The following is a 521-nucleotide window of genomic DNA, read 5'->3' on the forward strand; positions in this document are numbered from 1 at the left end:
CCGCAGTTCGGGGGCACCTTGGGGCTCTGGGAGAGGTGAGTTCTGCCCCAGTGGCTTGGTTGGCATCCCGGGCTGTTCTCCTTGCCGGGTTCCGTGCTGGGCCACTGGATGGTCCAGTCCTGCTTGGAGAGGCTGCCACCTGGGACAAGAGGGCACAGAGAGGGTCAGGGTGTCACCCTGGCACCCCACCACCCCACCCGAAACACCAGCAAGAAGCTGCTTCTTATCTGCAAAGGCCAAGGAAGTTGTTCTGGTTCGGTGGGGTTTTTTTGGGGAAGGGGGGAGAAGCTGAGAAGCTGCTCCAAACCAGCCAGGGAGCCATGAGAGGGACAAGAGAGGAAAGCTCTGCCATGAACATAGGGAAGAAGGGATGTAACACCTGGGAGAGGGGGAGAAGAGCTGAGCTGGGCAAGGAGAGGGTGCTGGTGGCTGGTGAGGAAGAAGAAGAAGGTGCCCAAGGAGAAGTTTCCCTGCAGCCCATGGCGAGATGGCAGCTGTGCCCCTGCATCCATGGAGGAACA

At 59.9% G+C, this 521-nt stretch overlaps 1 protein-coding gene across 1 annotated transcript in view; it reads right to left on the reverse strand.

Annotated features, from left to right (window-relative positions):
* The window catches only part of KSR2 (kinase suppressor of ras 2), a gene marked incomplete at its 5' end in the record, with an annotated part of 65,911 nt that extends 65,771 nt beyond the window's left edge, over positions 1-140 (reverse strand). Inside the window, one exon of the mRNA XM_009995686.1 lies at positions 16-140. Within this exon, the coding sequence (XP_009993988.1) occupies positions 16-140 (125 nt within the window). The remainder of the gene's footprint in view (positions 1-15) is intronic.
* Between the last annotated feature and the right edge of the window lie 381 nt (positions 141-521).

Source organism: Chaetura pelagica, unplaced genomic scaffold (genome assembly GCF_000747805.2).
Source record: "Chaetura pelagica isolate M959 unplaced genomic scaffold, ChaPel_1.0 scaffold254, whole genome shotgun sequence".
NCBI lineage: Eukaryota > Metazoa > Chordata > Aves > Apodiformes > Apodidae > Chaetura > Chaetura pelagica.